The sequence below is a fragment of the Lolium perenne genome, chromosome 2, assembly GCF_019359855.2.
Source record: "Lolium perenne isolate Kyuss_39 chromosome 2, Kyuss_2.0, whole genome shotgun sequence".
In the NCBI taxonomy this organism is placed as follows: Eukaryota; Viridiplantae; Streptophyta; class Magnoliopsida; order Poales; family Poaceae; genus Lolium; species Lolium perenne.
The window spans coordinates 313076763-313091308 of NC_067245.2; the positions used below are offsets into that span (position 1 = coordinate 313076763).

The 14546-nt window shown below is 44.0% G+C and overlaps 1 protein-coding gene across 2 annotated transcripts; it reads left to right on the forward strand.

Moving 5' to 3' along the window:
- The first annotated feature begins 12084 nt into the window (after nt 1-12084).
- Nucleotides 12085-14435, forward strand: LOC127336805 (probable inactive UDP-arabinopyranose mutase 2). 2 transcript variants are annotated; one of them, XM_051363662.2, is made up of 3 exons: nt 12085-12392; nt 12942-13071; nt 13202-14435. In XM_051363662.2, the coding sequence occupies exons 1-3, from the start codon at nt 12279-12281 to the stop codon at nt 14233-14235; spliced, it is 1278 nt and encodes a 425-aa protein (XP_051219622.1). In that variant the 5' UTR covers nt 12085-12278; the 3' UTR covers nt 14236-14435. The 2 variants fall into 2 exon arrangements, with proteins under 2 accessions (XP_051219622.1, XP_051219620.1); XM_051363660.2 differs by lacking the exon at nt 12085-12392 and adding an exon at nt 12420-12438 and having other exon boundaries at nt 13166-14435.
- Nucleotides 14436-14546: the final 111 nt, after the last annotated feature.

The window sequence follows — 14546 nt, forward strand, 5'->3', positions numbered from 1 at the left end:
AAAGGCAACAAGTATCATAAATATGGATTTATTTCGCAATTTCATCAATATTGCACATAAGAGCTCTTTGAGGAATTGATATGCAATAAATTGCTAAAGGGCATATTTGGGTAGGTGAATCATCAACATGATGTATATATATATTTCCAACATATGCATCTTCTCAAATTACTCAAATGTACAATAAAAGGTTTCACTTTAAAAATGATTTTTCAAGAACCGCAATATTTTTGAAATAAATCATTTCATGCCAAGATACAACCTACAAGAGGTTGGATGTTATATGAGAATGCATGAATAAGATACTTGTTACCGAGATAGCAATGGCTTGATGTAGTAGATAAGAGTTCATCGATCATCCTAGCTTGACTCCAATTCTCATATGGTGACAACACCTTCCTTATAGATGAGACAAACCTCCATTGCATCTCCACTGTACCTAAAACATCATTCAAGTACATCTTGGTCCCCAAACTTATTGGGTCCAACATGGTTAGACTAACCACAATATATAGGACACACTCCATATAAACATGTGCATATTTAGATGAAATTTGAATTTCATGCACATCTTAGCCATTTAGGATTTGATGGAGTATACCCTATATAATGGATCAAAAAAAGCAAACATGCTACAAATATAAACAAATTACATATAAGCACACTGTAAGGGTACATTGCCCCTATGTGTGGTTTTGGTAATTAATGACAACCCCTATGGACTAATGTTTCATTGAAGTTTATATGAAGGAATATTCCATAGGTTCTACTTGTACTCCATGTGTTGGATTCAAGTATGGATGCCATGAAGATAAAGGTATGTCTTGTGTATTGGCATCAAGATCATCGGTATGAAGATACCTATGTGATATGATCAAGAAGAAGAAATGAAGATGGAGTTCTTATGTGGAACTCAATATTAGCCATGCTCTATCTTATGTGAGTATGAGAAGATACAAGGATTGAGTTGGGCAAGTTCAAGATGAGCATCTCAAGTAGATCACATGCTTGAAGCTTGCCGTCCATTTGGTGATAATGGACATGTGAAGATGTGCATCAATGGAGCTTTCCCATCATGGTGTATGGGGGAGTATTTGTGAGTCTTCACGAAGCAACATTGATCAAGTGAGGCATTCCGGCTTGTGTAGAGCTTGAAGAGTTATCATCAAGATTAAGCGGGATGCGCAAGGCAAAGGTATGGCCTTGCTAGGTTTTCCTTTTACCGGTCTCAAGGTGGATGTTGGGAGACCGGATTATAGGATAGATAGCCGCACTATTAAGAGGGGCTTTCAGTTGAGTAACTTAATCACATCGTCTTAGGGAGCTCAATCCTTTGCATACTTTGCATATCCTTATTGCTTCTTGGTGTTTCTCTGTGTGAGGTTCTTGTGCTTGTTGCTAGCTTTACAACAAGCCCAAGTTCATCGAAAACGGAATCCGCATGCATCTTCTATTGCGTTTTCAAGTTTGGACGTCTTCACCGTTTCTTGACGGTGGGAGACTCCCTCTCTAAAATCATCTAAAAATGTTATGTGAGGAGTCTCCATATTTCCAGTTTTTGTTGGGGTTCTATTCGTCGTTACCTTTCCAACAAAATTGGTTTCATATCATTCGGGGTTCGGGAGCAATAGTTATTAAAGAAAAAGGAAAAAGGAAATGGAGAAAAGAATAAAAGAAAAAAAGGGGAATGGGGCAGCCGGCCGGACCGGCCCAGCCGCCGGCCCACCCGGTCGAAGACCGGCCCTGGCACCGGTGCCATCCGGCCGGGATCCAGGGGCGTTTTGGCCCATGACCGGCCTAAGGCCCGGTCACTGACCGGCCAGCCTGGCGAGTTCCCCGGCCCGACCGGATTCGGCTCCGGGCCGCATCTCCTCCGCCGGCCCACGCGGCCTTGGCTCCCCCGCGTGGCCTGGGCTATGCGCCGCCCACGCGCGGCTGGTGCGCTGGTCGCCCCGCTTTGGGCCTGGGCTGCTGCGCGCCCATCGCCCGCCCCAGCTGGGCCTTGCTTCTCTCCACGCAGCCCACGAGCTGTGTTTGGCCTCCAGTCCGGTCAGACCGGGCTGCTGACCGGCCTGTCCGGTCACAGCCCCGGTCGGCCGGCTGGGCCGCCGGCTGGGCACGTTTTTGGGCCCTTTTTAATGCGTTTTTCACTTGGTTTTTCCCCCAACGGTTATTTCTCTTCTTGGACTATAAATAGGTCTTCTTCCACCTTTAGACTTGTACTTCTTCCCTTTCTCTCACCTCCATTGTTGCATTTGAAGAAGTTGCTCTCTCTCTTGTTCCCCCCCATGATTCTTGCTCATATTTGAGGATTTGAGAGAGGAGATCTAGATCTACACTTCCACCAAACCAATTCTTCTCTAAGTGAGGGAATCTCTTGGGATCTAGATCTTGGAGTCTTTGGTTGACTTTCCCCCTTGTTCATCCTCTCCAATCTCATCCTAGCATTCGTTGCTTTGGTGGGATTTGAGTGTGAAGGACTTGAACACCTCCGGTGTTCTTGCTTTGCATCATTGCATAGTGTTGAGCTCTCCACCACGATTTGTTCGAGTGAGAGACCGTGAGCTTGTTACTCTTGGAGGGTGACCTCCTAGTTGGCTTGGTGATTGGTGCTCCGGTGATCTCTTCAAAGAAGATTGTGAAGAGGCCCGGGCTTCTCCTTCGTGGAGCTTGTGAAGTGGTTGTGGAGCTTGCCATCTCCGGAGCGGAGGAAAAGCTAACCATAAGGAAAGGGCCATTATCCTTCGTGGGTGTGGTTCGGAGAATAGGGTGAGCCTTCGTGGCGCGGGGAATCCTTCGTGGGACCTCCACTCCTCCAAACGTGACGTACCTTGTTGCAAAGCAAGGGAACACGGGAATACATCCTCGTCTCCGCGTGCCTCGGTTATTTCTATACCCGAGCTCTCTTTCCTTGTGATAGCCATCGTGCTTGAAGTACATATATCTTGCTATCACTTGTGCTACATATATCTTGTGCCTATCTTGCTTAGCTCTAGTTGCTATTGTTACACTTAGTTGAGCTTAGCATATTTAGGGTTTGTGCTTGTAAACTAAACGATAGTTTAATTCCGCATTCATACAAGACAAATCCGCAAGAGTTTGTAATTGCCTATTCACCCCCCCCCCCCCCCCCTCTAGGCGACATCTCGATCTTTCACACACATAAAGACTTTAAAGATCCAAGAAAGATATACTTTGGACAAAACACCAAATGAATCAAATAAGGCATAAAGGTGTCACCAAACAAATTTGTTGTCCAAATTATATCAAAGATGCAAATCACAAAAGATTTGTTCAACAAAGTTCAACAAATGAACAAAGAAGGAACCATCGAGCACAAAGGATGAAATAAAGCAAACATGCTCAAAGATATATCTCATTCAAGCAAATAGAATATGTAAGAAGGAATGAGATAGCAAACTCCCCAAAAGAGCAAGGTTCAAACAAATAAACCAAACCCTCTACACTTTTCACAATGGCACAATGTACCGTAAGGAAAAGGTTTGTCTTTGAAAACAAACACTTGATATGAATCAAGAGAATTTATCAAAAGGTTTTTCAAAGGGACAAGGAAGACACATGGGAGCAACAAAGATTTCTTGGAAATAAAGTAAGGAAATAGGAAGCAATCCAAGATGAAGATGATCCATAAATTCAACCACATACAAGGTTATCAATTGTCAAAGACAATGAGTATATTAGAAATAATTTCCGGTGGTGAATTGACAAAGATAGTAAGGATCAACTTCACAATAAAAGGCATAGGATAAGTATATAGAATTAAGCACTATGCAAGGACGAAGATTCTTGATAACTTCAACTAGTCACACAATCACGCACGGCAATGATTAGAATAACTTGAAGCAAACGGTGTCCCAAATAAGATATAGAGATATGTATTTGAGGAAAAACCGCACCAAGAATTTCATATTCAAACAAAAGCCCACAAGATGAGTAATAAAATATTTTTATTAGGAATGGAGCTTGTTTGAGCAAACATGCCACCTAGGAACAAGATAATTAAGAGCATCAACTCTAAGTGGCATAACCTCATATGTTCACATTTTCTAGGCTTGTGATATGTACAAAACATATTACTCCCCCATAATGTGATAAAACATTTCTTCTAAATAAGAGGCAACAAAAATTCAACTAGAGATGATTAATGGATATTTAGAATTTGAATTTCTCATGAGTATGGCACACCATATAGTGACTAGATAATCTTGCAATATCAATACTAAGTGGTGGTACCCATGTACACATTTTAAAGAAAGAGAGATGCACAAAGCATATCACTCCCCCAAAATGGGATGCTCCATTAATCACTCAAAGAGAGCCAAATAAGATATCATCAAGATGCATTAGGCTCAAAACAATACATAAGTATATGATGAGTCAAACAAACATACTTGAATACACAAGATAAGCAAGTAAGACACAACACATACATACACATATTTGGTACAAAACCAAACATGCAAAGGGGCAAGTAACTTACAATAAACATGAAGAGTTGAAGTATAAGTTACCGCAAAGAGGAACATTGGATATAAGATATAGATGATAATCCATACGACTTGGCTTGGTAAAAATACAATATATGAAGATCCCTTAATTCTTCATGAAGTAGCCAAATCTCCAATGCCCTCCATATGTACCTATTGATCAAGTTTGAGATTGTTGGTCCCCAACCAAGTTGGGTCCTAAGAGGTTAGTCACAATAGGCTTGGCAACCCAAATGGTTCTTTTCTTGAAACCACTTTGAGTTCCAACAAACTTGGCAAACACATTGCCATCCTTATCCTTCCCTAGAGAATAATCATCATCAACAATTATAGGGTTAGATAAGATACCACCTAAGCAAGAAGAAGCAAAGTGCCCCTTCTCACGGCATAAGTAGCAAGTGTTCCTCTTTCTCTTCTTTATTGATTTCTTCTCTTGGGGAACAATATCTTGATTCTTCTTGGGAAGTGGCCTATCTTCAACTTGAGGTCGAGCATGAGCTTGACCTTTACCTTGTGGCCGTTTCCCTTGTTGTTTCTCACTCAAGTGCTTCTTCTTCTTCTTCTTCTTCTTCTTCAATGGGCATGATCTAACATGATGCCCTTCAACCTTGCACTTGAAACAAACCAACTTGGCCGGATCCTTGACTTTGTCTTGGCCCTTCTTCTTGTTGCTCTTGCTCTTGGACTTGTTCTTGTTATTGGAGTTGAATCCAAGTCCACTCTTGTCATTGGGGGATTGTTGCACACTTAGCATCTTGTCAAGTGCGGATTTCCCTTCATGACGCTTTTCCAAGTCTTTCTTTAAAGAAAGGACTTGGGCCTCGAGCTCTTTGATTTCCTCTACATGGTTAGTAGAAATACAAGTACTAGAGGAAGTAGAAGCTTCATTGTTAAAGCAACAAGGCAAAGTGAGTAATCCAACACAAGGTGTATCACTAGTTTGACTAGATGGATTACAAGGACTAGCACATGGCAATATAACATTTGTAGTAGAGATTGTGCTATCATCCATATGAGGCTCACAAGATGTTACCTTAGTGATACTTGCCTCATGAGCTAACTTTAGCCCATCATAGGAAATTAGAAGATCATCATGAGAGCTTGAGAGCTTTTTATGACTTTCTTCCAATTCCCTATAATTGCTAGTTAGCAACTCAACTTGAGCCCTTAGCTCAACATTCTCCTTTAAGGTCGATGCTTCACAAGAATTAGAGTTAGTAGCACAAGCATCAACAATAGTTTTCTCATTTTCATGCATATAGGATTCAATTTTTTGTGTAAGCATGAAATTAGCATGCTTCTCATCTTTTAGCTCATGCTTGAGGAGAGTGAATCTCATTTCCCCATTTTCAACATGGGACTCCAACTCCACTATGGTTTCCCTATATTTATTCAAGGTATCCATAGAGTGTTCGAGATAAGCACGAGCTTCTTTATTACCACGAAGAGAAGCATATACCATTGCCATATCATGCACCAAGATATTATGTTCTTCATCATTATCATCATCATCACTCTCATCATTAGAGGATGTGTTAGGAGTCAAAGTAGGAGATACCTTTGATCCTTTTGCCATAAGGCACATGTGCAAACCGGAGGATGAAGATGAAGATATTCTTGAATCCTCATTTGAAGTCGTGTCTTGATCCATAGAGTGTTCGGTTTCCTCTACATTGTTAGTCAACAACCAACTAGAGAAAATAGAAGCATTTTGATTATGGGAACAAGACAAGGTAAGCATATCATCATGAGATCTATGTGAGCAATTTACACATGATATGCAAGGACTATCAACACAAGCATGTAGATTATTTTCAATGCTCGATGTGTTTAAGTCCAAAGAGGAAACATTGCAATGAGATAGAGATGAAGAGTCATCACTATTGAGCACAATATCAACATTGCAATTTCCCTCACCACTCACCATATCATTACCTTGTGTCTTGCAACACGTTGGTGAAGTGGAAGAAGATGATGACTCATCATGGCCGGAGGTGTAAGCAACTTGGAGCTCTTCATGATGTGAAGAAGAAGAGAGCTCCTCGGAGTCACCACCGACCAAATGAGAAGTGGATCCACCAAACATTTCCTTAAGCTTGATCCACATCTCATGAGACGACTTTCGCTTTATATATATCAAGAACCTACGAAAATCGGGTCTCAAGGAGAATAAAAGCTCATTAGATACTTGAGCTTCAAGATGTAAGTTTTTCTCATCCTCTAAAGATAGATTTTGAGGATCCATCGGAGGAGAAAAACCTACATCTAGAAATTGCTCAATGTTTGGGCACAAGGTCCGAAGTTTACAAAGCAAGCAATTTCGCCACAAATGATAATTTGTGCCAACAAAGATAATTGTGTCATTGTGCACTAAATTACTAGCCGACATCTTTACTCTCAAGGCGGTGAAGCCTAAAACAAGGAGAGACCTTGCTCTGATACCAATTGAAAGATCGAGATGTCGCCTAGAGGGGGGGGGGGGTGAATAGGCAATTAAAAACTATTGCGGATTTGTCTTGTAAGAATGCGGAATTAAACTATCGTTTAGTTTACAAGCACAAACCCTAAATATGCTAAGCTCAACTAAGTGTAACAATAGCAACTAGAGCTAAGCAAGATAGGCACAAGATATATGTAGCACAAGTGATAGCAAGGTATATGTACTTCAAGCACGATGGCTATCACAAGGAAAGAGAGCTCGGGTATAGAAATAACCGAGGCACGCGGAGACGAGGATGTATTCCCGTGTTCCCTTGCTTTGCAACAAGGTACGTCACGTTTGGAGGAGTGGAGGTCCCACGAAGGATTCCCCGCGCCACGAAGGCTCACCCTATTCTCCGAACCACACCCACGAAGGATTATGGCCCTTTCCTTATGGTTAGCTTTTCCTCCGCTCCGGAGATGGCAAGCTCCACAACCACTTCACAAGCTCCACGAAGGAGAAGCTCGGGCCCCTTCACAATCTTCCACGAAGAGATCACCGGGACACCAACCAAGCCAACTAGGAGGTCACCCTCCAAGAGTAACAAGCTCACGGTCTCTCACTCGAACAAATCGTGGTGGAGAGCTCAACACTATGCAATGATGCAAAGCAAGAACACCGGAGGTGTTCAAGTCCTTCACACTCAAATCCCACCAAAGCAACGAATGCTTGGATGAGTTTGGAGAGGTAGATCAAGTGGATAAGTCAACCAAAGACTCCAAGATCTAGATCCCAAGAGATTCCCTCACTTAGAGAAGAAATGGTTTGGTGGAAGTGTAGATCTAGATCCCCTCTCTCAAATCCTCAAATATGAGCAAGAATGGTTGGAGGAAATAAGAGGGAGAGCAAGTTCTTCAAATAGCAACAATGGAGGTGAGAGAGAGAGAAGAACTAGTTGCTCAAGGTGGAAGAAGGGCTATTTATAGTTTAGGGAGAAAAATAACCGTTGGGGGGGGAAACGAGAGAAAAGACAAGAAAAACGGCCAGAAAAGGTGCCCACGGCCAGCTGTGCCGGCCGACCGCCCTGGCGGCGAGGAGCCCGGTCGGCAGCTGGTACGGCCGGCCCAAAGAACCGGGCGGCAGCAGCCGCGCGCAGCAGGCGACGGATAGGCGAGGAGCGCGCGGCGCGTGGGCGCGTGGGCCACGCGGGGCGGAGGCGGCCCAGTGGCGCCGGTCGGCCGGAGGAGGCGCCGGAGCAGGCGAGCCGGACCGGGCCCGAGACCGGTCGCGGGCCAAATGGCCACCGGACACGGTCCGGATGGCACCGGTGCCTGGGCCGGTCACGACCGGGTGGGCCGGCGCGGCCCGGCAGGCCGGGCGGCCAACCGGCTGCCTCGCCTCTTTTTTTTTTCTTTTCTTTTTATTCTTTTCTCTTTTTCCCTTTTCTTTAATAACTAATGCTCCCGAACTCCGATTCGAATGAAACCAATTTTGTTGGAAAGATAACGACGAATAGAACCCCAACAAACGGGCACTCCTCACAGAACATTTTTAGATGATTTTAGAGAGGGAGTCTCCCACCGTCAAGAAACGGTGAAGACGTCCAAACTCAAAAACGCAATAGAGGATGCATGCGGATTCCGTTTTCGATGAACTTGGGCTTGTTGTAAAGCTAGCAACAAGCTCAAGAACCTCACACAGAGAAACACCAAGAAGCAATAAGGATATGCAAAGTATGCAAAGGATTGAGCTCCCTAAGACGATGTGATCAAGTTACTTAATCGAAAGCCCCTCTTAATAGTGCGGCTATCTATCCTATAATCCGGTCTCCCAACATCCACCTTGAGACCGGTAAAAGGAAAACCTAGCAAGTCCATACCTTTGCCTTGCGCATCCCGCTTGATCTTGATGATAACTCTTCAAGCTTCACTCAAGCCGGAATGCCTCACTTGATCAATGTTGCTCCGTGAAGACTCACAAATACTCCCCCATACACTATGATGGGAAAACCCCATTGATGCACATCTTCACATGTCCATTATCACCAAATGGACGGCAAGCTTCAAGCATGTGATTCACTCAAGATGCTCATCTTGAACTTGCCCAACTCAACCTTGTATCTTCTCATACTCACATAAGATAGAGCATGGCTAATATTGAGTTCCACATAAGAACTCCATCTTCATTTCTTCTTCTTGATCATATCACATATATATCTTCATACCGATGATCTTGATGCCAATACACAAGGTATACCTTTATCTTCATGGCATCCATACTTGAATCCAACACATGGAGAGCAAGTAGTACCTATGGAATATTCCTTCATATAAACTCAATGAAAACATTAGTCCATAGGGGTTGTCATTAATTACCAAAAACACACATAGGGGCAATGTACCCTTACAGGGTTTAATCTACATATCATGTTTGTTACGGTAGGAAATGATGGGATTACAATGCATCCTCCCGAGGCCACAACCTCTCTCAGCTCTCGTCGTCCCAACTTCCCATGATAACTTTATATTAATCAAAGGGCACTAAACTTAGTACTACTTCCTCCTTGCCGTGATATGGTGCCTATTGATTTTCGTGAAAGTCAAGTTACACTATTTTTAACCAATTTTTCTGAGAAAATTCTCTATATCTACAATACCGAATGTATACCTTATTAAAATAAACATATGGGAAGATAATTGGATCCCATCTAGTCACAATCTGAAAGTTATGACGCCTAAAGAGTCTATTATGATTAAGTTTGTGAGTGATCTAGTGAATCCTATTGATGGAAATTGGGATGAAGAATTGATCAATGAATTTCTTTGGCCAGTTGATGCTCATCGGATCCTTCAAATTCCGTTAACACCTGGAAGAGAGGATTTTGTTGCTTGGCATAATAATTGGCTAGGATTATTTACATTCAAATCTGCGTACTACTGTCAATGGAACTACAAATTTTGCAGACATGGAAGGAATGTGGATATTACCGAAGGAGCTAGCAATCTAGTCTGGAAACGTTTGTGGAAATTGGATATCCCAAGCAAAATCAAAATCTTTGGTTGGCATGTTCTTCATGGCATGATTCCTTGCCGAGAGATCCTTGCAAATCGCCATGTTGGCAATCAGAGCGGTTGTCCAATGTGTATGGCTAGGTGTGAAGATATAAAGCATATGTTGTTCAGCTGTGAGAGAGCAAAAGAGGTTTGGAGATGCCTCCAAGTACAGGATAGAATTAAAGAAATATTGGAAACTGATCGTGTTCGGTTGTGGTGGAGGAGATTGTTAGAAGAGGAGGTCTCATCGCTTCTCTTGATAATGTAGGTTTTTCTGAAATAGTTTTAACAGCAGGTTGGTATATTTGGAGGGAAAGGAGACAGTTTGTTCACGGTGAAAATATTCAAGTCTCTTTTCGTTCGGCTATGTCTATAACCGTCGTGGCGAAGAATTATTTGTTGGCGAGAAAGAAACCGAATGCAGTGCTAAGAGAAGGGTGGAAGAAGCCACCGGAGGGAAAGCTCATGATCAATGTGGATGCAGCTTTTGAGTTACAATCTGGAAGAGGAGCTATCGGGGTAGTAGTGCGGGACTATACTGGCCAGTGTGTTGCTGCGATGAATCAATTTCTACCACACGTGGTTGATGCTCCAATGGCACAAGCATATGCTTTTAGAGAAGGCTTAGTGCTTGCCCAATCTATTGGATGCAACAATTTTATGATCCAAACTGATTGCATGCAGGTAGTAGATACAATGAAGAATGGAGGATTTTCGGCAACCTCATCAGCTGCAATTTATAACGATTGTAACATTCTGTGGAGTGGGTTTGATAGTGTCTCGGTAGAGTTTTGTAATAGGGAGGCCAATCAGGTGGCGCACGAGCTTGCTAGAGATGCTTACACTTCTAGTATTTCTTGTAATTGGGTCGATGAACCTCCTAGGTTTATTATTAGCAAGCTCGCAAATGATGTAATTTTGTTATCTGATCAATAAAGCATGCCGCATGGTGTTCCCTCAAAAAAAAAATAGACTACATGATTTGATATGAAACATGATTTGGTCACGGTTTAACTTTCAAAAAACCTAATTCACGGTACATTTCCGTAGAGGATGTATATTGTATGCAAATTACATGCATGTCATTTTCACAGTTTTGAAAAAAATAGGAGATGCATGTTTTGAGCCCTACAGCGAGAGGGACGCCTCTCGAACCTCTCAATTCCATTGACCTTGGTACTGCATTTCATGTGATACATCAAAGCAAAATAGTACTCCCCATACCGATTTATAAGGTGGGTTGCGCTTTTTGAGAAATAATAAACTTTGACACCTAATTTGATGAACAACATAATAAGAGATATATGCCACAAAAATAATGCCATTGGATGACCAAATTAATGGTCAATTTTTTCGAAGTGTGCATTATCCTAATAAAACCTGCTAAATACCTAGCTAAATTATTTGAATCTTTTTCTTGCGAAGATTCCACCTTTCTATTAATAATCATCAACAATAATATAAATAGCCCAAAAAGTAATAGAAGTTAGAAATAATTACTTAGACCACCTAGCGACGACTACAAATACTAGCACGAGCCGAAGGCGCGTCGCTGTCCTCGCCCCTCCATCACTGGAGTCAGAAAAAACTTATCGTAATAGAGCTTGTTTTAGTAGACAAACAGGAAGTCGTCGTGCTAATTAAGGCCCCGAAGAACCAGCACACCAGAGCAGCAACTATCACCAATAATAACAACTGTACATTCGAAGAAACTGACATGAAACCATGCCAACGAACTTGAAAACAACATGGGTCCCTGGAGATCCGCCGGACACAAGACTCCACGCGTCCTTCGCCAGTGCTAGACGCACCACCGAAACAAGGATAGAACGGGGAGAGCCGTTATTCTGACTTCAAGATGTAACCGTCGCCTCAACATCTCGAAAAAGATACTGAAAAACAACCTAAAAGGAACGGAAACTCTGAATTTTTAAGAGGTAGACTAAAGTAGAACATGCTAAATTATTTCTTCTGATTTCTTGACATCGTAGCAAGAAATTCGGCGAGACCACATCGAGCACGGCAAGTTGGCAGCAGTCGCAGTACTAGTGCATAGTACAAATTACAAGTGGACAAAGGGACGGAAGAAAAAAGGCAGTAAATTGAAAAGAAAAAAGTCTCCGATTCGTCGGTGGCGCGTTCGTTCCTCCCTCGCCTGCCGGCAGACGCAACGACGCGACGCGAGATCGAGGCGGGCAGGCAACGTGGCCGCGCTACCTTTGCTTCTCTTCGCAGCGACGCGAGGCGAGGCGAGTGGGGGCTATAAAACGGGCGCGAGATCCAGATCTGGAGCCGATGCGCCCCACCCCCACCCTGCTCACCCTCACCCTCGACGCCGCGCTCCTCCGCATCGCCAACCTCCGCGACCTCTCCCGCCTCCCCGACCACATCCTCGTCGACCTATTCCGCGTACGTAACCCTGCCTGCTCACCGGTGATCACTGATCACTAGTTCGGTATGTGCTGTCTTTTGGTGGCGATTAGTTTCTTCCGGTCAGTAGTCCTGGTCTGAACCGGTGTTTGATTTGGGCGATTCAGGTCAGGTGTGTGTCGTGTTGCATCTGTGTGCGTCAGTGATTGACTATATTATGTGATCTCACTCTCAGCTGCTGTTTAATCATCTCCTGGAGTCTAGAATGTGTCGTCTCATCCTAAATATACAGTACTAGAAGAACACATGATTAGTCTGAACAGATGTTTTCTTATGGCCAATTTGTGAACATTAGACTAGTCAGAGGAGAGTTGTCGTTGTGTCCATATTAGACTAGTTAGGAATTTAAATCTGATGCTCTGCTGAGTTAAGATATCTGATGATCTCTTACTGGCCCCATTTAGACTCTGCTTTTGGTTCTGCAATATTATGTGAGCCCAACATGAACTAGAACCAATCATCAGTTATACTCTTCTAGTCTTATCCTTTTTTCATGCTGGTAAATCTCTGACGATGTTCTGATGGCAGAGAACTCTTAGTGCCGGCAAGCTGACCGAGAAGGTTCTCAAGGTGTTTCTGGCAACTGACTGCGAGGAGATCACGTTGCTTGTTCAGCTCCTCAACATTAAGCAGCCACTTCAACCGGTCCTTCCAACAAGTATGCTTTTCACCCTCTGTCTGTCTGTTCGAGTATCATGTCAGAAGGATGCCCGACTCAACATCCTCTTGTTTGTTTGCTTGCTTGCTTGTAGGGTGCTCCGATAAGTTCTAGAAGATGACTGTGGAAGTTCACGACAGCGAGGTTGACATTGTGATTGCGGCGCTCCAGCCCAACCTGACCCCTTTCTTCGAGGCATGGCGGCCGTTTTTCTCCCGGTTCCACGTCATCGTCGTCAAGGACCCGGAGCTGGCGGCGGAGCTTCAGATCCCGTCGGGTTTCGATGTCAAGGTGTACACCAAGTCCGACATCCAGGGACTGCTTGGCGCCACGTCCATCGACTTCTCCGGCCACTCGTGCCGCTACTTCGGGTACCTCGTCTCGCGCAAGAAGTACGTCATCTCAATCGATGACAACTGCCTCCCTGCCAAGGACCCTGCCGGCGCGACTGTCGATGCTGTTACGCAGCACATGATCAATCTGAAGACACCTGCTACGCCTTTCTTCTTCAACACGCTGTACGACCCGTACCGCAAGGGTGCTGACTTCGTCCGTGGGTACCCGTTCAGCCTGCGCGAGGGGGTTGAATGCATGCTCTCGTGTGGGCTGTGGCTGCACAACGCGGACTACGACCCGATGACGCATGTCGTGAAGCGGAACCAGCGCAACACAAACTATGTGGATGCTGTGATGACAGTTCCACTCGGTGCGATGTTGCCTGTGAGTGGGATCAATGTTGCGTTCAACCGCGAGGTTCTGGGCGCCGTAATGTTCCCTGGCCTGCGGATCCGCAAGCAAGGGAACCACAGGTGGGATACCCTTGAAGACATATGGAATGGCCTGTGTGCCAAGGTGGTCTGTGACAGTCTGGGATACGGTATGAAGACTGGACTACCTTATGTGATGAGAAGTGATGCAGAGGCAGGCAAGGCCTTGGAGAGCCTGAAAGACTGGGAAGGGGTGAAACTGATGGACGATGTCCTCCCCTTCTTCCAGTCAGTCAAGCTTTCGAGGAATGGAGTCACTGTTGATGGCTGTGTTAAGGAGCTAGCTGGCATCGTGAGGGAGAAGCTGGCACCCAAGAATCCAGTCTTCGCCAAAGCTGCTGATGCCATGGAGGAGTGGACTAAGCTCTGGAAAACTCATGGAGCTCAGAGTGCATAGTGACTCTAGCCATCATCAGGATACAGGAATACCTTTTTTTTTTCCCTAAAGACTTTAAATTTCCATATGCTCTGTCATGAAGCTGAATAAACAATGTTCCTGTGTGCTGGAAATTTATGATGTGGTGCCAGGTGAGTTCGGCTGTCTGCTCAAGAAGTGTACCGACCAAAATATTTACATGACTTGCAGGAAAGTGTTCATCCTCTGTTTGTCCTGAGGTGTTTCATCTAGTATGTTTTTTCTCTGAAACCAAGTGTACGAGACGCAGTGTAAAACTGACTGACAGATTCGTAATGTGTTTTGGAATGGAA